Source organism: Lethenteron reissneri, chromosome 26 (assembly GCF_015708825.2).
Source record: "Lethenteron reissneri isolate LAM-NWPU_2019-01 chromosome 26, ASM1570882v1, whole genome shotgun sequence".
Taxonomy (NCBI): Eukaryota; Metazoa; Chordata; class Hyperoartia; order Petromyzontiformes; family Petromyzontidae; genus Lethenteron; species Lethenteron reissneri.
This window is the reverse complement of record NC_083804.1, coordinates 2,708,806-2,735,791: the sequence shown is the minus strand read 5'-3', so window position 1 is coordinate 2,735,791 and position 26,986 is coordinate 2,708,806. Positions and strand designations below refer to the sequence as shown.

The following is a 26,986-nucleotide window of genomic DNA, read 5'->3' as shown; positions in this document are numbered from 1 at the left end:
TTCTTGTCCTTCCCCAGGCACCGATTAGCACGGTTGGCAATGTACGGTGCAAAGAAGATCAACATACATTACGTACATCCAATCAAAGCGTGCTATGCTGGCTTCGGAAGGCATAGGAATTTGAATTGGGGCAATGGCTTGGGGCATCGATCATAACATTCATATTGTGTGACATGACTACACCTTAAGATCAATAATATATATCGAAAAGACAAAACCTGAATCGAGTGCGTGAATGTGTAACGTGCAACAAGCGCACAATGAACGTGTATCGACTCATTCGTTGTGCATGATGCGAACGGCACGACTTGGGATTCTGGCTCGGGACTGCCCCGGCATGGCTCAGTTGTGCCAGTGGAAAAAGAAAAGGTGCAATACACGACAAACAAATGCCCAAGCACCACGTTGACTCGAGGCTTGGACATGTGATCACTGTCTTGTGGCCTAAGTAGCTATGTGGGAGGGGGGCAGGGACCAGTGGTGTTAATTAGGAACCATTCCAAAAAGGTTGAGAGCCTCTTGCCTTCGGGAGAATGATGGAACCACAACATGATATAATCGTAAAATTTTAGAAATTTTATGCAGATCTCTAAAGCAAAAAAAAGATAGTGTCAATGCAAGTTTATTCGGTTTTATATAAAATTATATTAACAGGCAGATTTTTAGTAATGCCATTGTATTTTATTGAGCTGAATTATGTTAACTAAACAAAACTTTAACATTAAACAATGTTGATGAAATTTTATTTACTTCTCACTGTAGTGCATATGTAACCAGGTGAAAACCCAGCTGCAGGTTGAGCATATGAAACGGGACAATATTTAACAAAATTAAGACTACAGTGGCCAATACATGGCTAATTTGATGTACAGGTCATATGCATATGTTACACATTGCCAATGTCGTGAAAAAGTAATGGTTATGAAGATAAACATGTTAAATCCACAACAAAAGTTAAATTGGACCTATGATATAAATAAATAAGATTGTATGCACCCTTTCCAGTGTATAAAACCATAAACAGTTAACACTGCGGCAAATAAAAATCCACAATTATAGGGTCTGCAAACACACCACACACACTGAATAACTAAACTTTAATACATTATATGACATTACTAACTAGGTCAGTTCTATGGCTATATGATAGAAGAGGGTATATTGGACATATTGTAAGAGATTCTAATTTATAAATGTGTGGGGAGGACAAAGACATAATTTTGAGATGTCGAGACAATTCCCCCCCCCCCGTCCCCATTGTAGAGGCATGAGTGTAGAAAACCCAAATGGTCTGGGGGCTATGCATCTTAAACCTGGCAAATGTCTCCACCTGTGTAGTTAACATCATGTGTAGTACCACATTTCATTGAAACCAACTCTCATCATTGGTGGTAGCTAAAATGCATTTGATGCTCGATCAACCGGGTTATCACAAGGTGCTTTTCAACACCATGGATGGGTGGTTGAGCCACCATCAGCACACCACCCAAACACACGGCTATTATAATGCCATGGTTTACTTACACAATGAAATGTAAAATGCCAATTTCTCGATCACAAATGGCACTCAATGTTAAATTTCGAAATGGGGGCAACCTTCAAAAATGTGATCCAGAGCATCTCAATTAAATAAGTTAACACATTTCCCATCACCATCCAAGGAGCATTAGATGTTACATTTTAAATTAATGTCATGATGCAAGGTTAAATATCCTGAATAAGGCTTTTCATATTATAATTGAAAAATTAAATCCAACATGTTAAAATTTACCATGTTTTGTAAAGCAACCCATACCAGTTTAGTGGATGTACACTCAACCTGTCTTACTACCTGCATGTCATGGTTTTGTAAAAGGATCAGCAATGTGAACAAAAAAATAACTAAGCATTGAAAATTATCAGTTGCAGAATCCAATCAACCCCAGATATAATGCATGCGGTTATGACAGCTGAAGAAAATAAACAACCCATAAACATCTGCTGTCAAAAAAATTGAATAACTTTATTCAAATCTGAAAAGAATCAAGATAGATTTCTGTACACATAATTACAGTCTGGAGCAGCTTTCACCTACAGCATGGCTATATGCAGCTCTCCTCGTGTGAATCAGACCAATTCTTGTTCTGTCAAAGCGAAGCAAAGCAGTCTGAGAAAACGAACGGCCAAATCATCCACCGGTAAAGTGTGAGGTGCAGCTGGGTAGGGCCACTGCTGTGTTTAAACAGCTGACAAACGTCCCGCACACGGAACGCCAGCACACCCTTACGACTTGCCAAAACCTTCCGGTTCATTGCAGCAATTCTGTGAAAAGGGAAACAGAGTGACATTAACATAATTAGTATTTTTTTTTTTACAACTTAAAACCCACAGCATGGCAATAAACGGCTCTCTCCACTTGTGCAAAAACTGACCAAGTCTTGTTTTGAAAAAAAGGAAGCGGTTCGGAAAAATACCTTACAAACTTCCAATTCATCAAGACTCGCCAGTTATAGCTGCAATTTTAAACATTCTGGAGAACCTGTGGGGAATCTTAAAATACGCACCATTTATTTATCAAAAATTTCCAATTTGATCACTCAGCACTGCTTTTAAGTATTCTATCAGATTTTTATGCTAAGGTTAAAACAGAAAGACGCTATCTACTGCATCACTCCTGAGTCAAAGTAATCAAGAATGAGGCTGGCACTAGTGTTGGGTCCCGAGCGCCCAATAAATCAACGCTTGACTTTGGGTGCCTCTAGTGGTATCTCACTAGCAACGCATTTCAAATGCAACGACACCGAGTTGTTAAACAATTGGACATGTGCCTTGAAGCTAACTTTATCTGTGCTACCCATATGTGGGAATAGGGGAACTACCTCATAAACGTCCAGTTTTAGATGCCTTATTTCATACGCTTGTACAGATGAAAGCATCACTTAACTCGGAATTACATAATCAACTAGCCTTTCTACTGTTGTAAATGTTGTTGAACAAATCAACGACAAAGCACGCTTACCAGATTACAGGGAGCAGTGTGCAGAGGGTGACAGTCAGCTGAATTGGTTACATCTTCTAAGTGTATTTTCTGTATTTTTAATTGCGTATTTTGAACAAGTTCATTTGATTTGCTGTCCTGGTCACAATCGATGCCAGTAGGGCTCCATGCATTCTGGAAAAACACAGCTTCAGAATTGTTCAAGGTTTGTCTGCCGAACAGATTCTGATGGCAGCTTTCTTGGTTATCTTGGGGCTGTTCTTCTTTGTGTGGTGACGCAAAGGGGTTAAAGTCAGGCTGTACCGCTGAGTGCTGAGCAGAAAGCTCCGCTCCAAACGTAGACAGCTGTTGTGTTACTCCAAGAACTCCTCCAACTTCCACGGAGATGATCACCCAAATGACATCTACAACAAACCAGAGACACACACACACACAATGAGAACATAAACATGAAATTAGGAAATACACTCATCAGAAGCCGCAACTTTTTACTATACATCTGTGAACAAGAGCTTCCAAGATAAAATATAAATTCTGATTCTGAACTTTCAGTAGAGAGCACAATCGATACCTCTACCTTGTTTCCTGTGGACCCCCAATGGTACAGAGAGAGACTTCAGCATAGATTGTGTTGTCATGACCATGGTGAAGCATTAACACTGTGGTGTCGAGTCCCCTTGCTTCAATTTTACATCCACATATTTTTTACATATTCCCATATCCTCCGCATTATACGACGAGGCATTTTTCGCCTGTATTTGAAAGAAAAGCTTGGGGATGTGTCTTATCATCCGGTAGGTTGTGTATGACCAGATCAATTAAACTTTATTGACACGGTTCACAAGTTTAGGTTGCGTGTTACTTTCCTTCGCATCTTATAATTAGATGAATATGGTATACGTCAGGGTATGGATAATTCCAATTTTAAAAGTAATCAAATATCCTTGCTATGGGGCTCACTTTTGCCCAAGGCTTGAAACACAATTTTAATCAACCATATTTCCACAAAATGTCAGTGATGAAAGTTCCTTCTAGTTTGTGCAGTTGGCTGAAAACATCAAGTCATTTCGTGATACAAAAATCCATCTATCTCCTGCACATGAGTTGATTTAATTGCCCAATCTTTCCAGTGATTGTACTCTCAGCTGTATTTTCAGCCATGTTCTCCCCTTTGACTGCCACTCCATTATCAGTTGGCCATCGTACCTCGATGTCGAGCCTAAACCCACATAAATGTTCTATCAGTTAATGTCTTTAACTCGTGTATTTTCTCTGATCCATCCATGTCTTCCAATTTTTTCGTCTCTCAGTGTAATTCCAAGCAGGCAGATTGACTATTCTCTTGTACTGGAATGTTTGTATTGCTTTGTCTCATTTGCAATCTCGGTCTTCAGATTATTTTTTTTATAATGATGTGTTCACTTTGTTTGACATTTGACGCTTTTTTTATCTCTGTCTTCACTTTGATGTTTGTGGTTTCAGACAGCTCATTCTCACATTGCTTATTAACTTTTCCTTTTCTATTCTCGTGCCTCTCCACGAGAATGCTAGTTTTTTCCACTGTTTAAAACGAGGATACCCTGTTAATAATTTCGTGTGGGGATATCAATCTTTTGCTTAGAATAAGTCAATATTCTCCCAGTCCTGACCGAGACATTTGATGGCAACTGCTGTACTCTTGCATACGATGTCAAAGGGTACTTCAAGAACCTCTTAGCAGTGGATCATGACTCTGCAAACGCTTTACAGAAATACTGTCCAGAAGCAGAAATTTAAAGAGCAATTTGCGCACTCATCAGTGTAGCTCTCCGATGACGGCTTTTCGGGTTGTGACGTACATATTTTGTTCGGCACGATGTGCAACATCTCCTTTCATGTGCCAAAAGCTTTGCCAGGAACTGAATATTAAATTCCAGTCGGACAACACGCCAAACACCCGTCGGACACAGCTGCACGGGCACAACGGTGAAACTCTTATACAGAAATATTGACTCATCGGTGAATCTATTAACCATGGGCACACAAACAGCCATAAAAACACCACCACCCATGAGAATGCTTTAAAGTGATAAGCTCACCTCCAAAGAAGAGCCCGTTGGCAGTGCACATCCTCCACTGGCCTTGGTACATGGCAGGTGGGCCAGGGCTCGTCATGTCCACACTCACGTCCGCCATGTGCTGCGGCTCCAGCGCCTGTACCGGCACACAGCTTACCGGCCCAAACTGGTGCCCGTTCACAAATTTGAGCACGACACCAGCAGGCCAACACTCCGTCCCTGCGCACGCAATGAAAAAAAGGGGCTGGTGGTTGCATTTTGCACTACCAGAAGTGCCAAGGAGAAGACTAAATGTGATGCGAATAGAAGGAAACAATGCCTCTATATGTTTTAGTTTTTGTTGCTTCTTAAAATAATAATAAAGACTGGACCTCAGAGATGTTATTTCAGTAGCACTAAGTAATTCAAATATATAGGCTACATTTTTCTTATTTTGGAAACAAAAGTTGTTGGCTAACATTAGTAAAACCAATAAAACATTAACTACTTATTTCATGACTTCAGAATGTTGTCCAAGGATCATAAACATCTTTAGCATTTCAAAAATTATTAGGAATACGTGCACATTCCTAAGCCTTCAGGAGGCAAACTAGGATTCTTAGGTTTTGTGACACCGAGTCTTCGGTCACTACCCAAGTCTCAGTGTCAGACAAGGTATTTATAGAACTATTAGGTTTCACTCTAGCTTCCAAAAAGCATCCGAGCCAAAATTAAGCAAGCTTGGAATTCTTAAGGAGTTACACACAGCCAAAGGGAGGACTTCTTCAGATTCTTAAGAGTCATTTGAAATTCCTAAGATGAAAAAAGCCACATGAAACTTATTGAACAAATTATTTATTTTGGTGATCCTTGGTTGATAGTTGTGCACAAGCAGTGAACAAACTTGACGTTTTTGGCAATATCCATTTCTCATTGCACATAGAGGCCAGTGACAGAGTGGATAATACAGGTTGTAGACTGCACTGGAGACTGCACTTAACAGCATGGCAGTATTTTAAAAAATGACTAATTAAACAAATGTTTATATTACAAGTCCAATTATAAAATGTTGCTGCCGCATTGCATTGTGGTAAAATGTGTTCTTGTGAGCACATCGTATGATCCATGTAGTAATTCATTCCGAGGCCCAATCACTATCTCATTACTTGAATGCAATTGTATTTTTGTATTGTATTTGTACGTTACAATTATGTTGTAAATTAAGTACCTTTATTAAGATTAAAGAACATTGCTGTACAAAATCACCTATAAAATATTTCTCCTGTAAGAGTAGTGTTAGACTTGAGGTCTTTTTAATACCTTATTCAGGATTATTCGGTTTCAGTTTAAGAAATCCTATACTCAACAAACCGAACCAAGGTGACCTATTGAGACTACCAAACAAAAAAACACAATTTGAAATACCTTGTTTGAATGCTTAGACCCTGCCTGACAATATTTGAGCATCCACCCTATGTGAATGATTAAAGATTAAGTTGGGATAGGGATTGACTCTGGGCTCACTTGGCTGTCTAGGGAGGTGATTACAGTCTTGTGCCCCACCCTCCCATGAAACTATAAAAAGATAGCCTTCTACAGTGCACTGGGGAGCTCGCAAGCTCTGACTCATGTGTTGCTGGGACCTGGGAGGAGCAAAACGACATATATGCTGTCTCTGACCCAGCCAGAACAGTAGAGGTTTTAAGTTGTACATATAACTTTTGACTTGAGCGTTTGAGTGAATAAATAAAATAGATTTTGCTGAGCTTGATAGGGAACGTTTCCACCACAACATACTGATATTTAAATGACCATATGAGATAGACCTTCCTTGATCCAGGTTTTGGCATGATCAGCAGTGTTGAGAATGTCATCTCAAGCCAGATGACTTTGGACACCTGTACCCTTCACTTCATCGAACTGGAATGAAATCTTGGGTTGACTTAGCACATGGCTCCGAGGCAAATGGCCAGAATTATTACGTCAGGAACAACACTGATGGTCTAGACATGTTCTGCTGGTTTGTGGGCTTCTTAAACAGTGCTTGATAGTATCCACGCAGTCTGCAAGACCTCTCAATGTCAGAAAGTAGCTGTAGCAAGGCTTGCACGCTAATCTTGGTTATTAATGAAAGAAACCAGGCTTTGTCAGTATATTGTAGCCCTCTTATAATTGAGTAGCATTCACAGTAACCTGAACAATTGTATTGGCTTGAAGTCCACGATGTGATACTCGTGCAGAACCGTGCACTGCATGTTCACAATTACAAACAAAGCAAAGGGGCAGAGTTAATAAATGTTTTGCAGTCATGGCTAATCTTTAAATATATTTGTCAGAGGTCAGAGCTTCACTAAAAATATACGAAAAAAAAGCTAAACATTAACAAGTACAGTGCTCGTTTTTATTTGTATTTTGAGTAATGTGAAGAAGAAATCAGTGGGTGGGGTGGAAGAACTTTGGCCAGAGAATGGTGGGAAACAGGTCAGGAAGAATAACACCACAATGCGGGGGCAGAGGAATGAGAGACTTTGTGCTGCCACTAAGTAGAGTAAGATGCTGTGGAAAGTCATGTTACATACTTTGACAATGAAAAACACTATTAGATTAAACGTTAATGTATAACTCCTGGATTGTAAATGTAACTTCTCCCTGCACAGCTTAGATAATAGGGGGGTATTCTGTATATACTAAGTGGTGACATTACGAACTGGCCATGTCACAGTGGTTATAATGAGGTCAGAAAGTCGTGATTTCAATTCCTCGTCAAGGGTAACTCAGCTAATCATCTCAGTTGTCAAGATAACTTTTACTAATTAGTGATGAGCCAACAGTGATCATGCTTTGGATAGACTGGCCCAAACCACAGGAAAGTGGACATCCATAACGCCAGCTTTCCAATGTGCTCCAGTCCATGAATATTTCATGTTGCCTTTCAGTTAATAATAAAATGCGTACCCAATTAAAAAAGTTACTCATAACTGCTTCTTTTATTGAGTATTGATAACTAAGAGTACCCTTATGTGCTGCGGCCTGACAGTGCACACATAATTTGTTAATCTGGCCAGAGTTGAAGCCATGCATTAGACCTCTTGTTGTCTTTCGTGATCATATGGGGGGATTAGCCAAAGACAACTGAGTTCCAGAGAAAAGTAATTCACTATGGATCTCACAAAGCAATGTGTGGGTTGTCTTTGTCATTGGCTTTATGGGAGGTGAGTCAGGAGGGTCAATAGGTAAGAAGACAGGACGTAACATTACGGGAGGATTGAAAACGGTCTTAAATTCCCAAGTCATCACTGCCCGTGTATTCAGTACGATGTGCATGTTGCTGTGCAAGATACCTGAGTTCTGTATTCTCCACGTCTTTGTAAAAATTGTGTTGGGAGGGATGGACTCCCCTTCGCCAATCGTGACGTCTTTGATGAACGACATGCACGGCGTCACGATGTTGGGAGTTTCAAAGTCGTAATAAGCGCCAATGGCTGCCTGGAGATTCCTGTAATAAAACAGTGTCAACAGGACACAAGAGCCCACTTTAAAATAAACCACAAAACATGTGTTCCACTCGATAATGGAATGCTCAACGTTTCAGGTAGACTTTGTAATCAGCGTAATTTTCCACTTTTGTTACCGTATAATGTATGTGTTAACTTATTTTGGGCCTGGTTTTCTAATATCAATTGTCACTGGTTAAGTATTCATTTAATAATTATCATTCCAGGGTGTTTGCTGGTTTCATAAAGGTTTGTTGTGGGTCGTGAAAGCAGAATAGACATTAATATAACGCAGACAGAGCACAAGTAACCCTGCGATCATTATTTTCACTGGACAATTTTAAGATTAAACATTCAAATTAGGAAATGTGAAAGTCAAACTCAAGACAAAACATATAATAAACATGTATATAATCTTCAACAAGATCTTACAGGTTCATTTAAGCAGAATGGTGACACCGCATCTGGAACTGTGTTAATCACCAGTAACTAATTTATCATCTTCATTTCTGATATGCCAAGGTTAATGTACAGCATTAACATATGAAGGGTAGTTATGGAGGGAAGAGAAAAAATTGGATTGGGAGGAAATAGGAAAACAGAGGTAAGAGTTGAGAGGATCTAGACAATGGCCACAAGTGGAGGTGTGGCTCTCCATACTCTGCTCTCCCTTTGTTATAACTTCCGTAAAACATTCCAGAACATGGAAATGGATTTTGTCCGGCACAAAAGACTTGAAATTGAAGCTTTATTTTTTCTAAAAAAAGATCACTCATGAGTGGCTGCTCATGGTCATATTGGATGTCACTCACAGATCCTCTAAACCAAAGTCGCCATACATATTTTTTACAAGTTTTTTTTTACTGTGTGGGCATCATACATTGTGTTATGCATATGTGGTTGCTGCACAAAGAAGCATGGCAATACCATGCTATTGATGAAGGTTATGAGGTCAACAGTGACCAACTTTGCAAATGCTACCATTCGACCGTGCATCTGCTTGCATGTGATGCTCCAGTTGTTGTTAACTTGGTATTAGGGCTTCAAGGTTCACTATTACAGTATCCTACCATCTTGCTTTGGTCCTCTTTGTGCCCAATTGAATGACTAGCTTTAGAAACATACTACAGGTAAATTGACTAAACCTGGCTTTAAGACAATCTCAAATTAACTCCTGTTGTGTGCCATTTATTTTTCTCTACACAACATCAATTTAAGACTGTTTTAAACAATACATTTTCTCTCTCCTACTAAAATACCGAAACAAATTCCAAAAGTGGATGAAAAAAAAACTTGTTAGAGTTATTGTTATTGCCAATGCAATGTTGCAAAAACGTTCCAAGCTTGGCAAGCGTTCATGTGTTGGACGAACGTGATTCGGTGAGAAACCACGAGAAGAGACAAAATGATTACTGTAAACTTCCTCTGTACCGCGATATTGTGGACCAAAGATGCGTTATACCACCAACTATATGGCAGGAAGAATGGCATATGTGTCTGTGCCAGAATTTCCTCTTGTCTGCAAAATCATGGACCTCAGAAAGTTAAGTACTCACCTTATTTTACCTGTGGAAGCAGGCAGGGCCTCTATGCTAAAAGCAATGCTCTTCATTGCTCATAGGCGTCACATGCGGCATGTGACGCAGACATCTCCAAAGAAATTAACAATATTACATTGTTGCTGTTAAACCAGAATATATGCATATATTTTAATAAACAATCATATGCATTTTTTCTTACCCTTGCCTAAACCTGTGCACTTGGCACTTATTTTTTTGTATCAAATTGGTGCCGTCTCAATTAGCTCCTATATTTTTTTGATTGGTGAAATGTGTTAAGGCCTTATACATCCACACCACTTGACTTCATTGCCGTGGCAGACAATGCATGATTTCAAATTCACATCAACAGACCTGTCACTTTAATGCGACTCAATAAGAGTTGGTCTTTCCACTTCATCACGTGACTTTGCAGTCTGTGAAATGTGATTGTCACGGAACTGGCCAAGTCTTCTCTCATCCTAAGTTAAGCTCTTGCCTTACATCCATCCTCGATGGATCGTAACTACATGAGAATCAAATCCCAGTCACTTTCATACCATGGGGTTGATAAAAACAGGTGCCACTCAGTGGGAAGTCAACAGTGGTCGTCCTTTGTAAAATTTATCCCGCCATGGGAATGTGGAATTGTCATCACTGGCTCAATGCTCTTAAACAGGTGGCAAGCTACGTTCGAGAGGAGACATACAATTATTTTTGCCAACAACACAAGGGGAAAACTTCAGCTCTTGATGTCACATACTTTGTAGTTGAAACACACCATCACACGCATTCCTATTGTGATGTGGCCAATTTCATAACAGGGCTTAAAGCAATGGTCTCCCTTTAAAGTAATTTAAATAAATAAAAACTCCATCAATGTAAATCACGCTTAGATAAGCGCGAGCCAGAGCTCACCTCATGATTACGATGGGCAAATGGTGAAAATTCGATATTTCTAGATTGAGGTGACTTACACGGAGGCGAATTTCCCACAAAGTAGAACTTATATTTCACACACCAGATCAAGGAAACGAAGCGAGCCGTGTGCTTCGATGACTGGTATCAGAAATATCAGATAAATCTTCATCCTCACCCATCGATAGTTAAATTTTATTGAGGGACTGTGTATATTGTCTTGGTGTGGTCTGGGACTGTTTTTGTTGTTTACAGTTTTTGTAGTTTTGCTGCCTTGCTCAAGCTTGGGAAATGGTGTACTTATGCAATGTGAACTTATACACTTAATCTATTGTATTTATTGTTGAATCTTTCGGACCCGCCCCTACCGGAAATCCGTGAAAAAAAGAGCTTAATTGCTCATCGGATTTCCTCCACAATAAATAAAGATTCTGATATGGCAAAGCCACAGCCGTGACACCACAATAGGGATCCCACACACGGGTAAAGCCGAGTGTAAACAACAACCAGAATTAGCGGTGCCGACGTCAGGAGTGGGATGACGAGGCATTTGTGCCAACTCGATAAAAAAAAAACCCATCACAAACCACGGGGGGGGGGGGGGGGTGCAGTAACGCGATGGGTGTAGCAAACAAAACATATAATTACCGAACCAACACGACGTAACCATGTAAGGCTTCGCGTCACCACGTAAACACAACAAAACACGCCGTGTCGGTCCATCAATCCCTCTGCTGGCCCCGTATATCTGTCAGCCTCAGTACGCGTGTAAGCAGGGATTTAAACCTGGCTGGGGTTTCGCGTTGTTACGGCACTCATCAGCACGGCACTCATCAGCACACCACTCATCAGCACACCACTCATCAGCACGGCCCCCCCCCCCGTGCTCATCACTTTGTTGTGCCCGGGCAGGCCCAGGGAGACCCCCTCCCCCCACCACCACCACCACCCACAATGACGTAGGGAGTAGGCCGCGTCAGGGCCAGGCCTCTCTCAGGCTCGCGACTCTCCCCTCGCGTCTCTCGCCCCGCTGAGGAGCCGAGCACAGGGGGCGAGGCGAGGCGAGCACGGGGAGAAGGCGAGCGAGGCGAGCGAGGCGGCTACGCGCGGGAATTCGCGGCGCCTCAGCGCTGTGAGTGAGGCCTAGTGCCAGGCCTAGCCTAGCCTAGCCCGCGCCCCCCCCCCCTCCCTCACCAGTTGGCCATGTCCAGGAAGAAGGCGCAGCCCGCGGGGTTGAGCTGGAAGCCCAGCAGCTTCTGGAACTCGGAGATGAGCACGTCCTTGTCCGTCGTGCCCATGCAGCTAAACTTCTGCATGAGCTCCTGGTCGACATCCATATCGCAGTCCATGGCCGGCCCGTGCCGCCGCGGCCCGGCAGCACCGAGGGGCGGGGGGGACAGGGTGACGTCACCGACAGGCCGGTGGGGGGGGGGGTGTACGGGATGACGTCACCGAGGCAAGTTTTGTGGGATGACGTCGGGGCGGGGAGGGAGCGGAGATAGGGTGACGTCACGGGGAGTCAGTGGGGGGTGGCCATGTTTGTTTGTTTGTTGTAGTACGGACTACGGAGTTAGACTGATGGCCTTAATCTAAGTTGTCTTGTGGTTGTTTTTGTTGTTTGACTTGCATCCCACTGGGATTTTTGCACACAGCGTTGATGTACGGTGTTTTCTCTGCAATATTTTGCTGTCTTTTCTGTTTGCACATAGTCACTTTAAGATGTTTTCTTGTTTTTGTTAGTTGCGGTTGCACCCGATTCAAGAGCCGAATGGCTCACAGGGCTATACCTAATAAATGAATTTGAACTTGTTTGGCGCAGGAAAAAGCCAGGCGCGGACGTTATCCGTCGCGATGGTTACTGCGTTGTGACGTCATCCGGCAATAGATGAAAACGTCTCGCTAACGTGATCTCATCGTGCTGCGCGACTGCCCGCGTGACGTCACGCGTGGATGGGGCAGTGTGACGTCGACGCGTGCGGAGGCGTCATCACTCGGGTCGGAGGGAAGGGGTCGCATGTGACGTCACCGCGCCCACAAAGGAACCACGTGACCTCACGCGCGCGGGGTGGGGGGCGTCACGACGCACGAGGGCGGGTCGCGTGACCCACGCCGAGGGCCAAGCTCCCATGACGCGTCGCGCGCGATCCGAGGAATCGAAGCTTCTCATTGCAAGAGCAACGCTCGATTCTTAGGGGGAACAACTTTGACTGTCAAGGTCAGCAGGTCATGGCCTATTGACCTTGACCAGCTCCCCAACCTCGCCGTGCCAGGTGTACGACACTGGTCGTGTTAGGGTGGGAGCTTAACGGGGTATATATTCCAAGACTGGACATTTGTCCCTACAGTTGGGTGGGTAGAATAAAACATAGTGTAATATTACAATGTATATTCTAAAAGCATATTAGTTGCTACGGCGCCATATTATTAACATTCCTTCCCTTTATTAATTCTAACCTTACTCCCTCCTTTTGATACTGCTAATCCTGCATAATGACTTTAAACCCCTCGCCAAACTTCCTACGCATTTCACAAGTAGTACTAATCGCATATCTGCATTTCCCATAAATATGCCAAATTCCTCTTGACATGCAAATTATGTTGTCAAGGCGCTCTTCGCCCCTCCATCCCAGCATGGTCACTCCAAGCCTGGGGCGTGCCATTCAGACTCTACTTGACAGACCTGTTCTCCACCTGAAGACGGCTGCTTGCGTTGTGGCCGAAACGTCGTGAGAATAATTTTATTATGTTTTATTTTTATTATTTTATTTTCCTTCTACGTGACTTTACCGAAAGAACCAAGACGATCTGTCCCTAAGTCGCTGCCATCCCTCCGTGTCGTGAAGCCACAATCCACATGCCACAAACTCAAGTTCGGATTCCCCTTCTGGGATCACGCTGTCACAATCCTAGAATCTTACACAAATCCAAAATAACGCTGGCATAGTGTGGAAAAATGCATACATCCAGAACAAACACCTCATTCGAGACCCAAACACTGCATCTCCTGGCTTTGACAATCCTCGCAAACACTGGTGTAACCATCAACAACATCAGAACAACAGGCCGCTGCGTACTTCTTCATAAATGGAAATTTTAAGACAAAATCACAGTGCAAATGTGGCAATGCAACGTAGATTATAGACCATATAGTACCACCACTGTAGTATGCCCTCCAATGGAATAGCGAAACTACTTTAACTCTCCTGAAGCCCTCGTGTCGAGCAGTCCTCGACACTGGCATTTAGCTCTTACAAATATTGCTACGCGCTAGAATATAATTTAAATCACATTAAGCTGACAGGTGTACATTAATACAAGTAATTTTACAAACTAACATAGGATGATGCTGTTAGCGTGAAGACCCGATCATGGGTTTTTGTGGCTCTAGACGGGGCTGCTGGAACCAGCATGGAGCGGAGGCTGAAGCGCAGCTATTGGAGATACTCTGGATCCAGAACCAGCAAAGCCAGAACACTGCCAACCGTTTTCGTAACTTATCTTTACAAAAAAAGGCACAATTTCCATCATGCCTAGCACGCATGTCACTTGACCACGTTGCAAGAAGAATGCACTCAGTCTTGTCTAAGCCGCCACCTTAGAAGCTGAAACGTGTGGCCGTTTTGTTTGTTTAGGCCACAACTCAAAAGTTCTGATTAATAAAACACAAGGGACGTGCCATAGAGGCAGATCCTCAAGTGTAAAGGTGAACGTAAAACTCATGTGAACGTTAACTTATATCATCTTTATTTACACAAGTTACCCACGTTGTACAAAATAAACACCTTTCGATAACTAACTACATGAACAAGCAAGGCGTCAGTCAGCCAACATCTGCATCGCCTTCACAAATCCTGCCCTTTCAAAGTCATGTAAGGCAATATTGACGTTTTTTTTCCTGCAGGGAAAACTGTAAGTCTTTTAGCGTCATCAAATATGCAGATGGGTTTGAATTTCTGCAGCAGCTGGTTCTTTATGCGGACCTGTTAGCAATAATTCTGCAGCTTTCTCCACTCCTCTTCTGGACTGCACCTAATACTTGGACGAGATGAAGTCACTTAGAATTATCAAATATGCAGAGGGTTTTGTATTTCTGCAGCAGCTGGTTCTTTATGTGGACTTGTTCACGGAGGTGCTGCAGTCTTCTCTGTTGCTCCTCTGGGCTCAGGTCGATCCCTGGCATCACAGCGACAGTCTCGCGCAGCTCCTGAATCCGCGATTTCAGCCGACTCAGCTCCTGCTGCACCTCTTGGTTGTCTCTCTCCATGCTACAAAAACAACAACAAAGTACAGTATATAAACAGACGCAAAGGCTTTCAATAAATGCCTCTTCAAACCACATTCCTTCCGACCTCGACCGCTTAGACGTTAATCCCGCCCCCCCACATCTATTCTCCGTTCTCAATGTCCGTGTTTCCGATCCCGTATTTTCAACTTTTTCCAACAGTTTTATTCAAAGGTTTTACTTAACTTGGCTCCCCTGTGTCGTGGTCAAATCTTTTAATCTACATTTCGTCCACTTCCCGTTGTCCAATCAATCCCTAATTTTGCACACATACTCAGATCCGGTGACAATGCATGCCTGTATCAGATAAAAACATGTCCTCCTTTCAAGTAATTAAAATGTTTGTATGGACGGCTTATTAATTATATATTTTAGTGTAGGTCAAAAACTCCGCGGTCCCTAAACTGTGGAATCGGCTCGTACAAAAAGCAGGCGCCACGTGTCTCAGGCGCCATATATGTTGTTGATAACCCCGTTGTTTAAAAAAAAAAACATACTTTTTTTTAACACTTCACGCGACGCTTTCCCGGATAAACACAGTACGACATTATTTTAAAACGTAGGCTTTCGCGGCCAAATATAATCCATAATAAATGGTTTGCTAGGTTACATCTCGTGAAGGTGTCGTTTATAACCCAGCACCAACAAAGCCAGCGAGTAAGGCTTTTACTACTGTGACTTTACCCTCCAACATCCCGGGCGTGCTGAAGTAGCAACTGCAACGTTGTTAGCGTGACAAAGCGTACTAATTGGCCGTGTCGGGTGGTGGCTTTAACGACGCGTTTATATTTACGCGATCCTACCCAAGAAAAACATGCATTAAGCGCGACATTATTGTTGCTATTCTTTACGTAAAGTCCACAGTAATCTGTTACATGAGCCCAGCGGCCTACTAAACTGTTAATGCACAGCCTGCGTCGCGGCTTGCGCGCCTCCTCCCTCAAACACCGGGGCCCCGCACCTCTTCATGATGTCGTGGATTAGCGGGACGAAGGCGGTGTTCTCCTCTTTGATCTGCGTGGTCGACATCTTCGCAAGCCTCCAACCTCCTGGTCGTCGTCGTCGTGTCCGAAGCCACCAACAGCGACCCCGTTCCAGATGGGGGCTGCGGGCCCCGGAACCAGCACTGAGCCGACCACGTGGGAAGAATCGATTCCCGCCTCACTAAATCTCGAGTCGATTCTCGCCGATTCGTTGCCGCGTTAGACTCTCGCGTAACGATCTAAAATCGATTCACGATGTTAATCGATGCTCGATAATCGATTAACGCGTGTTAAACAACAATGGTTTTCATACTTTTTGGGTCTTTCGGTAAAGTCACGTTGATAGAAAACTAATAGATCACGATGTTTCGATCGCAAGAGTATGAATTCCTGCAGTCACGAAAGCTTTATATGAACAATGGTTTTGTAATATACATTTTTTTTGTTATTGTTGAGAATTTCTCTCCAAATCTGGCTGTCTCCTGATGATGCCGGTTGTAATTACTGGCGAAACGTCGTACTCAGATTGTAAATGTTGTGGATTTGCTCTCCAACACACAACCGGTGTGCTGTACTCGTGACGAATTGGCGACCTGTCTATCACAAATGACAGCTCAACAAAGTGGCTTATCGTCATGTCGATATTTATAGCAGCCAAATACAATAAAAATATATATACAGCAGGCATCGGGGTCAGGATCAAACCCACCAGCTGTCTACCCGGCGAGGTAGTTAACATCTCGCCAGTCATCGTAATATTAGTCGGGTACAATAAATTAAACATGGGTGGGATTGTTACTTAAGACTACTGAGTAAAATTCCTGGTCACGGCTATCATGAGTGGCGAGTTGCAATCCTTCAAGCCACACTTGACCGACAATGGTCAAAGCTCACGACCGACATGGAGTGGGAAGGCCTTCATCCAGCAGCACATTGCGAAACTAATTTTAAGACTTGTCTCCACCATCTGCAACACCCTTCATTATCTTGAACTTTGTGTATGTTTTAGCACATGAACAACCCCTACAGCAAGAATTGTTTAACTTGCAAAGCATGCACAATATACAGATGCATACATGTTTTGAGAATGACATGCAGATGCATTTCACAGCCTGCTGCAATGTTTTATTTACACACATGGCAAATCCTGCAGCATTAAATTAAATGTCCTCGAGTGTAGTTAACTCGTGCAGCATACCCATCCATTCCCACACCTACGTTTTAGCACGGTTGCATACCCTGTGAATCCATATGGTTTACCCGTATTCTTGCACAGGGAAATTGAGGTTTCAGGTCCATTCGGCGTACAGCCGTTTCAATGCGGACATTTGTTTTGTCTCTCCCTTGTGATGCGACTTTGTTGGGTGAACACTTGATATTTATAAGGGCAAGGGGTTACCAATAAGGTCTGAATTGGTCTCTATAAGGCACCGATAAGGTGTTGACAGGTATGCAGTTGGCTAGTACGGTGTTAAAGAAGTTCAACATACATTCATACATTCCTCGTAAAACACTTTCACAGCAGCTGAAGGAACGGCGTGGGACACTTATAACAACAACCATTTAATATTTTTTGCAAACTTTAAATATAGTGCATAATAAATTTTTGGTCAGTTTTTAAAACCTATGTCAAAGTTCATAGGTTGTACATAGTGACATCAATACTATCTTCCTTCTGGTCAAAATTACCACTTAAGTTTTATTTTATTTGTACATACATTACCATTGCCATTTAAAACCTCATTAATATTTGAACACAGCATTGAAAATATATTACGTCTAAAATATTAAAGGCAAGATAATTATTTTTTGAATAAAATACAAAACCTACATTATGCCCTTCAATTATGTTTCTTGTAAACATCAGGGTTGGAAGAAAGTCCATTTTCAGCAGTTTCAATTTCACTGTCTTCTTGTGCAGGACTTGATGATGAAATGACATTGCAAGGTTTGCGTGCCTGTTTGAGTTTTCGATATCTTCGCATTACATATTTAGAAATGTTGACCATGAACAGCCAGGAAATGGTGTACATTCCCACACCACTGATCTTCATCACGAGTATAGGTGTGGGGGATCTCAGCACACAGACAAGAAGGATAGTGCCAACTCCCATTCGGACGCAAAAGAACAACGTCACAAACGTGGCGTCCAGGCACAAGCCAAGGTTGGTGTCCTCATACCTGCATACACACAATGGCAACAGTTCATAAAATAACAATGAATTCCAGTGAAAATGCTTTATAAATGAATAGTATTTGTACATGTCAACGTTTCTATATGAAATTAATTTAACATTTTGCAGGCTTTGTGGAACATGTTTCTCTCTCTCGAGACACAGTTTGTGGATTACACGTTTCCTTATATGTGCTAGGCTTTTAACCTGAAGAGTTAAGGAATGCCAGTTGATAAACCAGTTGGTGAAGTGGCGGCCCCAGTATCTGCTGATGTAATGCTTGAAACAGATGTTACCCATGGCTGGGAATCGAACATGCGTAGCCAGGTTGATAACACAGGCTGTGAACCACTGCACCACGACTCCCCCTCAGACAAGGTACTTAGATAGACGTACTACTTACATAACTGGTCAGTTTGTGTCCACGGACTTAGTTGGAGGCTAAGAGCTTTATCCATAACTGTCCCTAGCCAAATCCAACCCCTCTGCTAATGCAACCTCTAGACTCTAAACATGGGGGAAATTCAGTTCCACAGGAACCGTTTGGGAAAAAAATGTGGAAAAAAACAAGATGGCTTTCATCATTATTTTACCAACTCGTATGAAAATAATTTCACGACACTATACGTACCGTCCCATTTTACGAAGAAACCAGCGGAGTTGGAGTAGAGGGTTGGTAATTTCACTCCCAAATATAACACCGTTTGTCTCTGTTGCAGATACACCCAGGAACAGGCATCCTACCAGTCCTAAAATGCTTATTATGTGGTGTGCAAGCATTACGATGCTTTCATTTCCATATGAGACACACCACAATAAATCAAATATGAAGTATCCCAGACAGAAAGACAAGGCAAAAACTTGCAGCTCTGAATTAGGGCCACCTGAAAAAAACAAAGAATACACATATGCAAGTCAGATTCCATACAGCACGTTAAAAATAGTACCGTATTCTCCATATTATATAATATGCATAACAAACGTGTGCCACTGTCAATAAGTGTACAAATACGTCACATGGGAACACCTACCGGATTCTAAATTACACTATCATCTGGAGAATACAGTTACAACTGCATCATACACTTGATACAATATTCAAAATTAACAATCAATGCCACTCTTACATACCTGGTTCATTGTGAAATATTCTTAAATTGTTTACATTAATATGGCAATATGCACTGTCCAAGTAAATTACATTATGTTATGTAACTGTATACTGTACTTTAAGTATAAAGTTAAAATAAAATGCAATCACATTTTATGGCGACTTTGTTGTTAACAATGACACATGTACGTTCATACACGACAGAAGACCCCTAGTTACAATTCACTTACTAACCCAACCCAAATCTGTGATATGATGATTAATATCAGTAATGTAAAATGTCTGTGTGGCAGTGTTAATCTCGACCAGGGATCCTGAGCCAGTGATTGAAATTCCACATTTCTATGGCAAGGATACATATTTCCATAGGGCCATCAGAATTAACTTCCTACCAAGTGGTATTAATTTCACTGAGACCAGGAGGTCAGTGGGCCAAGCTGAACCTCGGATAGACATGCAAGTCAAAACCTTCCCATATTTGGCTGTCCTACTACAGCACAGCTGGAACAACTTTGTAAATGTTATGAAAGTAAAGCACACTTTGTATCGAATTTAGATGGAATCCCAAAACAAAAAAATGTGAAAAAAATCTAAATAATCATAAGCATGGCATAGTGTCTGAGGATCACAAGATAGTCCAAAGGTCTCTCAGATTTATCATTGTATTAATAAACATCATAACAATAACAACCACAATCGCTTCCACGCCGTCACCCACCCTTTTGGCCCAGCCCCCCCCCTCCCTCCCGATACGTTCCATTCATTGGCTACCACATTCTGATGAGCTCCCCCCTCTCCTCCCCCCTCAACTCGCTTTTAAGAGATTACATCTTGAATTATTGCCTCACTTGATGCAGCTAATCTGGCTGTGACGGTCCCACCTGATGACGGAGACTTGTGTTGCCTCCGAAACGTCGTGATCTTTATTTTATTTTATTTTTATTAATTTTGATGTTTTACCTACGTGACTTTACCGAAAAAACCTACGAATAACAACCTCCATTCGACACTAAGTGGCGGTGATGTCACCACGGTGCTTGTGCCAGGCTATGTGCACTTTACGGCCATGTAAATATCACACATCAGTGCCCACAGTATATGTAAGTTACGTGTTAAACACGGTACCATAATTGCACATATATGCAGCATTACTGAACACACGAGTTTGGATTAATAGATGATATATTGGCAACTGCATCTCGAGATACCTTAGAAAAATGTCGATGTGCATTATACGGGAAAACGGAAGTGGCTATACTTAAATGTTTTAGAGAAAAGCAGTAAGTCATTGGCAGAGGAGGGCAAGAAGGTCTTCATCCGGAGTTTGAACATGGGTAGCAAGTCAACAATGTAGAAAGTTGGTGGAGGGAGTTCAAGATTCTAGGGGTAGCAGAGGAGAAGGTGCAAGCTCACAATGAAGGATGAGAATTGGGCTTTCGACACAGCCTTGGTGGCTACTGGAGGCACAGGGTGTAGAGTGGGATGAGACGGCGAGCTAGACAGGAACAGGTTCGTGAATGATCATGAAGATGGCGAGTGATTTTTAAGATTTTAAAGACTGGATTTGGAGCCACTGAACATATTACAGCAGTGAGGTAATGTGGTTTTCTCACCTGGCAGTGGCATATTGGATCGTGGTGTCTGGAGGCGAGGGATTTGGAGAGGCCATAGAGGGGAATAGTTGCAGTTGTCAAGTCAGAGGGGTGGTGGAGGCATAAATGGGGGTCTCAGCAGCTGCTTGAGTGAGGAAGTAGCTGATGGTGGAGTGATGAAGTGGCCGATGCATTAGATGTTGTGGAGATTAAAATGTCAAAACAACTGTGATAGTAACAATGAGGTGTATATTCTAGATGACATTACACTACAACAGGACATACACCAATGCACAAGATGCACAATATACACGAGACCATAAATGTAAAGGAGATGTTATACAGGTCCCATCTGTACTCTAAGAGCCAGAACATATTTAACAGACGACAGGCATACACCACAACCCAAAATAAAAACCGCTACAGACAGTACAATAAAAACAAGACAGAATGAACATTCACAACGTAAAGTAGATAGGACATCCAGGAAAACCCAGGCAGGATGTACAAGCCAGATAAATAACCTTATTTTTCATTTATTTCACACTCTAATGACGTTTTACATTTTAATTACTATGGTTATACATAAGTGCATACTTCCAAAAAAATGAACCTCAACTGTTGATATGTGCATGCTTTCAAAAAAAGATGGCATCACGTCCTACCTGGATGTGTAAACGGCCAAGGGCCTGCGATGAAGCCGATGTAAGCTGACAGTGGAACGATGAGGCATCCGTGAAGTAGGGTGACGAGTCGGCAGTTCCACTCTTTGCCGTGCGATGGGTTGAGGCGGTAGAGGACGACGTAGAGCAGTGACCACCAGACGGTGCTCGCAGACACGAGGAACACTGGGAACGATGTCATGCCTCAAGCTGACGGGCAAAGTAGAAAAGCAAGATCGTTTTTTAAAAACCTCAACTCGCACAGCAATTTACAAACAAATGCGAGTTTTACAATGCAAGTTTATTTTGTTTATCCAGGTGGAAACTCAACATGGTTTCATATGCAAGTGACATGGGGTCACCAAAATGACAAAAATCTAAAAAAACAAGCACAACAATGAAAAAAATATATATCTGAGCAAAAACATCCAAATTTAAATCGGAGCAAAGACAACCAAATAGAAATGCCTTTGACCATTGTGCAAACCACTTAATGTTAACTTGTTAAAAAGGGTCGCACTTGGTGGGATGGCCAAGTGGTTCACGAGTCAGAGCAGTGAGCTTTAATCGCTGAGGGCGTGTGGTACTGTTAGGAACCTCCTGGTTACACCAGCCCACAGGGGATTATTGTGTCCGTCCGTCGTGCATCCAAAAATAGGAGGGGTGGGGCTGGGTGGAGAGGGTGGGGAGGGGCAGGGTGGGGAGGGGTGGAGAGGGGCTGGTCACCCCGTGGTGCCCTTATAAAACTCAACGTTTAACCGACTCACGCCGGCTTGTGCCTGCCCTCAGTCGGCCATATTTGCGGGATTACACCACGCCGCCGTTGACCCTGGCCATTGACCAAGCAACCCAACGTTCCTACCAGCTCCCTCCGCAGGAATGTGTCTAAACTGGGCTGTCAAGTGCAGCACAGTTCATGATCACCAGACACTGCATGAAGTAAGATAATATTCTATCATATAAAACTTAAATTGCGAAATATTCCAGCACTTATAATAAAAAGAAATATATAAAAGTGCAGCACCCCTAGTGAGGACCAGGAGTTATTTAAACATATCTCAGGAATAGTTATATTGTATCACCTTTTGTGGCTGTTTGCTACGTGGAATTATGCAATGCATTGTTTAAGTTCCGATAGGGAACTTTTGAGAGAAAAAATACGATTTAAAAAAAAAAACATCCTACACTTCTATGGTGTTACACCAAGTTGCTCAACAGGTTTTTTTGTTGTTTTGCATGCAAGGTTAAATGAGCGTGCAATTTTTGCATGCAAGAATTCTCTTACAGTCGCACACGCAGGCGGTAAAGGTGACATTTTCAAGGCCAGATTTCAAGGCCAAAGTACTGCAAGAGCCTTTTAAGTTGAGTTTTGTTTATTTCAGCGGAGCTAAAGCATGACTCTCGCTGGACTGACCCATGTCTCAACTCTTAAACATTGTGGAAGCTTTCATTCTTCCACTTCCTCTATCAGACGTGCAGGTGAAAATAGAGCCACCTTCCTTTATAATAATTAAAAGTTGGCGACTGAACTTGCTTAATAGTCTTTTAATACTGGAAACACTCCGTGTTTAGGCTTTGTGATAATGTGTGCATCAGCCAAGCAACCTAATACTGCACTGTAAGGCGGCCAAGTAGCTTATACTTAAGAGGGCTAATGCTGGGTTCACACAGGATGGCTTAACGTAAGTAATTGCTATTAAAGTGTCAAGTGACATCACAAGGTTGTAATGTCAACCTGGGACAATTTTCCCAAGGTTGAATTTTGCTAATCGGTAAAATAACCAGCAGCAATCGCAGCCAATGGTAAACCAACCAGGGTTTGAGGTGGTGTAAAATGGGCAGATCTAAAGGGCTCTAGAAACTTTAAAATCAGCCATCGATTAAGAATATTGCAAGTTGTATTCCCAGAGATGATTTTACAAAGTGAAGACACAAACACCACCGAACCCCAATGTGACATTCGCCAACCTAAATAAAAGTCTAAAATCCTGTGTGAACCCAACCTAAAACCTTTCCAGAACACTGCGTTGAAATCTTGAATTCCAGTTGCAAGGCGGTTGCCAACTCGTGAACAAAATAACAATACTATAATGTTACATTTGCATTTCACCTAATTTACCATATTTCCAGATTTAGTTTTTAACATTAAAATATGCATGCTTGCAGGCAAAATTTTACCGTTGGTTTATGTTTTGCTGTGCATAATACCTTTAAGTAATATCAAACGCAAAATTACATTTATCATAAAAAAAAGAGACATTAAGGCCAAATTATTGGTTTACACCGCAACAGTTCAAATGGGACTACAGCGTACAGAACAAAACCCGCAGTTTTATACGGACGGAGCCCTGTACACACAGAGGGCAGTTTTGCGAGGAATGCGATGAGACTTGTAAAGAGGATGTGAGAGATTATGGGGCTATATGACCCACACGAGTTTGAACCCTCGTTCAAATGCGAAACGACACTTTGTGGAGTTGGTGGCTGGAGTTAGTGACTGGAGCACGTGGTAAAGTCACGTTCAATTCGTTTCTGTCACGAAGCTTCGGACTACTGACGTGGGGTAGGTCGAGACACGACCTAGGTGTATGTATGGGCACTTAATAGATTTAAAAAATATATATTTACATTCATCACTGACACTACATTTCGAGCAAATGCCCCTTATTCATGGGGCAAAAAGGTCCACTATCCGAAACGCCGCCTCTTAAATATGTTCTTTTTATAGCCGTGTCATTGACAAAGGCGTTGCATTGTGTTGCTCCTGTGGAGTGCTATCAAGGCGGTATCACTAAATAGTTGACTTTAGCGATAACGTATCTGCTGCTCTGGTGCAAGTAGCAGTTTGCGCGTAACCATTCCATATTCAGTACCGAATCATTGCGTGTGGAAGAATCGATTATATGCGACGTTTAATAACAATCCTTGTGTATGCAGGACTATCTCAAACATAAGGTGTGGATCAATCACAGCACCACGGCATTGATTTGACAAGCAGCAGCAGCAACAGCACGAAAGGCGGGCCAGGCTCACAGCGCACGTGGTTACAGCTTGCTCCACACAGCCAAAGGGGTAATGATGGGTTCGATAGTCGTCTCGGGGTGCCTTTGTGTGCGGCTATGTCCTCTCCCCATGTTCTCCACTGGGTTCTCCGGTCTCCCCACCCACCCCCCCATAGCTAAAACAAATATATCGTAACAACGCAACTTGGTATTAACCAAACATTCCCTGCAAATTGCTCAATCGGCGTGGCGGAAAACATCGACAACCCCCCCCCTACTCCTCCCCCCTCACTACAAAACAACTTGGCAGCAGCTTCCCTGAGCAAAGTCTCAAGCCTCGGAGAAGCCTTCCTGGGTTTTAACGAGCGAATGAAATCGCGACTCCGCGAGTGGGTTGCGTGAATGAATGAGTGAGTGAATGAGTGAATGAGTGAATGAATGAGTGAATAAGTGAGTGAGTGAATGAGTGAGTGAATGAGTGAATGAATGAGTGAATAAGTGAGTGAATGAATGAGTGAATGAATGAGTGAATGAATGAGTGAATAAGTGAGTGAATGAATGAGTGAATGAGTGAGTGAATAAGTGAGTGAATGAATGAGTGAATAAGTGAGTGAATGAATGAGTGAGTGAATGAGTGAATAAGTGAGTGAATGAATGAGTGAATGAATGAGTGAATGAATGAGTGAATAAGTGAGTGAATGAATGAGTGAATAAGTGAGTGAATGAATGAGTGAATAAGTGAGTGAATGAATGAGTGAGTGAATGAATGAGTGAGTGAATGAGTGAATGAATGAGTGAGTGAATGAATGAGTGAGTGAATGAGTGAATGGTCTCTCGCCAAACCTATGTGGCTCATTTGCTCGACGTGGACCCTCGTACACACAACTCCCAAGACAAAGACCCCCCCCCCCCCACCGTGACAGGCTATTGGAGCACCTATGGTGGTGGTGGCTGGCCAGCCCCACGCCCGACCGCCTTTGTCTCCCCCAGTGGCGATGTTTACTACACACCACCGCACCCGGGTGCTCATTTGAGGCCGAGTCGACCTAGGGGAGACCCAGGACAGGGTTCAGATAAACCGTGGGCGGGATTCGAACTCGGGTCGCTTGGTTCGTAGCGCAGCGTAGCGCTAACCATTGCGCCACCGCTCCCCTACAATGCCAATCAATGATACCACGCACAGACAAAGATCCCCCGTATAGCCTGTAACAGGCTGTTGGGGCAAGTGCTGTTGGCGAGGAGCAGCGCCGATCGAGGCCGGCCACTGTGGCCCACGAGGGTTGTGTGTAGGCCAGCAGCACGCACGGCCGCCTTTGTCTTCCTCGTGGCGACGTTCACTGTGTCCCCGCGGGCTCGCCGTGTTACAGAACGCGGGCACCCCAGGAAACTCGCCCCGCGCGGTACCTGCAGTTGGTGCCGGCGGCGAAACGTCGCGGACAGACAGCGCGACTCGGGCCTCAGCAGCTAGGAGCCTGGGGCGCCGTGGGGGGAGAGTGGAGCAGGAGGACGCCGAGGCGACGAGGAGGCTGGGGAGCCGTGGGGGGGGGAGGAGGAGGAGGACGCCGAGGCGGCAAGAAGAGCGGGAGAGCGGTCACCACGGACCTGACGACGCCGCCGCCGCCGCGCGATGGGGAAGATAACGCGGGGCCCGGGCCGCGCCCCCACCACGCGTAACTACAGCCCCCTCCCTCCCTCCCTCCACTCCTACCCACCGCCCCCTCCCTCCCTCCCTCCACTCCTACCCACCGCCCCCTCCCTCCCTCCCTCCACTCCTACCCACCGCCCCCTCCCTCCCTCCACTCCTACCCACCGCCCCCTCCCTCCCTCCACTCCTACCCACCGCCCCCTCCCTCCCTCCACTCCTACCCACCGCCCCCTCCCTCCCTCCACTCCTACCCACCGCCCCCTCCCTCCCTCCACTCCTACCCACCGCCCCCTCCCTCCTAACCACCGCCCCCTCCCTCCCTCCTACGCACCGCCCTACCCCTCCTTCCCTCCCTCCCCCCTACCACCTCCCTCCCCCCTACCCACCTCCTCTCCCACCCACCCACCTCCCTCTCCCACCCACCCACCTCCCTCTCCCACCCACCCACCTCCCTCTCCCACCCACCCACCTCCCTCTCCCACCCACCCACCTCCCTCTCCCACCCACCCACCTCCCTCTCCCACCCACCCACCTCCCGCCCCTCCCCTCCGCCCCCTCCCTCCCCTCACCTC

The 26,986-nt window shown here is 43.7% G+C and overlaps 3 protein-coding genes across 4 annotated transcripts; all 3 read right to left on the bottom strand.

Annotated features, from left to right (window-relative positions):
* Window positions 1-604: 604 nt before the first annotated feature.
* ILRUN (inflammation and lipid regulator with UBA-like and NBR1-like domains) lies at window positions 605-12,377 on the bottom strand. 2 transcript variants are annotated; one of them, XM_061559763.1, is made up of 5 exons: window positions 12,158-12,377; window positions 8,355-8,509; window positions 5,056-5,253; window positions 2,999-3,381; window positions 605-2,301 (listed from the first exon to the last, which is right to left on the bottom strand). In XM_061559763.1, the coding sequence occupies exons 1-5, from the start codon at window positions 12,310-12,312 to the stop codon at window positions 2,263-2,265; spliced, it is 930 nt and encodes a 309-aa protein (XP_061415747.1). In that variant the 5' UTR covers window positions 12,313-12,377; the 3' UTR covers window positions 605-2,262. The 2 variants fall into 2 exon arrangements, with proteins under 2 accessions (XP_061415747.1, XP_061415748.1); XM_061559764.1 differs by having other exon boundaries at window positions 727-2,301; window positions 3,281-3,381.
* A 2,307-nt stretch (window positions 12,378-14,684) lies between these two features.
* Window positions 14,685-16,393, bottom strand: MED9 (mediator complex subunit 9). Its single transcript, XM_061559627.1, has 2 exons — window positions 16,207-16,393; window positions 14,685-15,228 (listed from the first exon to the last, which is right to left on the bottom strand). The coding sequence occupies exons 1-2, from the start codon at window positions 16,272-16,274 to the stop codon at window positions 15,015-15,017; spliced, it is 282 nt and encodes a 93-aa protein (XP_061415611.1). The 5' UTR covers window positions 16,275-16,393; the 3' UTR covers window positions 14,685-15,014.
* Window positions 16,394-17,385: 992 nt separating this feature from the next.
* On the bottom strand, window positions 17,386-26,449 carry LOC133347475 (TLC domain-containing protein 5-like). The gene is made up of 4 exons (XM_061559762.1): window positions 26,174-26,449; window positions 21,771-21,977; window positions 19,034-19,286; window positions 17,386-18,409 (listed from the first exon to the last, which is right to left on the bottom strand). Exons 2-4 carry the CDS (start codon window positions 21,967-21,969, stop codon window positions 18,070-18,072), a joined length of 792 nt encoding a protein of 263 aa, XP_061415746.1. The 5' UTR covers window positions 21,970-21,977; window positions 26,174-26,449; the 3' UTR covers window positions 17,386-18,069.
* Window positions 26,450-26,986: the final 537 nt, after the last annotated feature.